The following is a 531-nucleotide window of genomic DNA, read 5'->3' as shown; positions in this document are numbered from 1 at the left end:
CGTTGAGAGCTGCCAGAACTACCTGTTCCGCTACGGGCGCCATCCGCTGATGGAGCTGCCGCTGATGATCAACCCCACCGGTTGCGCCCGCTCCGAGCCCAAGATCCTCACCCACTACAAGCGGTGAGCGGGGCTGGGATCCGGCGGGAGAGTTGGGATCCCTGGGGATCCCTCCGGTCTCATTCCCTCTCACCCTCCCCGGCAGGCCCCACACCCTGAACAGCACAAGCATGTCCAAGGCCTACCAGAGCACGTTCACGGGCGAGACCAACACCCCCTACAGCAAACAGTTCGTGCACTCCAAGTCCTCCCAGTACCGGCGCCTGAAGACAGAGTGGAAGAACAACGTCTACCTGGCGCGGTCCCGCATCCAGGGGCTGGGGCTCTACGCGGCCAAGGACATCGAGAAGCATACCATGGTCATCGAATACATCGGCACCATCATCCGCAACGAGGTGGCCAACCGGCGGGAGAAGATCTACGAGGAGCAGGTGGGGCTCTGGCTGAATGTTGGGGGGCTCCGGTGGGATG

At 62.9% G+C, this 531-nt stretch overlaps 1 protein-coding gene across 1 annotated transcript in view; it reads left to right on the top strand.

The window, feature by feature from the left end:
• LOC104123317 (histone-lysine N-methyltransferase 2D) overlaps positions 1 to 531 on the top strand; it is a gene marked incomplete at both ends in the record, with an annotated part of 8,046 nt that overhangs the window by 3,297 nt on the left and 4,218 nt on the right. The window contains 2 exons of the mRNA XM_035891162.1: positions 1 to 123; positions 206 to 491. Coding sequence (XP_035747055.1) covers positions 1 to 123; positions 206 to 491 — 409 coding nt within the window. The remainder of the gene's footprint in view (positions 124 to 205; positions 492 to 531) is intronic.

The sequence above is a fragment of the Egretta garzetta genome, unplaced genomic scaffold (assembly GCF_000687185.1).
Source record: "Egretta garzetta isolate BGI_Z169 unplaced genomic scaffold, ASM68718v1 scaffold1713, whole genome shotgun sequence".
NCBI lineage: Eukaryota > Metazoa > Chordata > Aves > Pelecaniformes > Ardeidae > Egretta > Egretta garzetta.
This window is presented reverse-complemented; position numbering and strand designations above follow the sequence as displayed.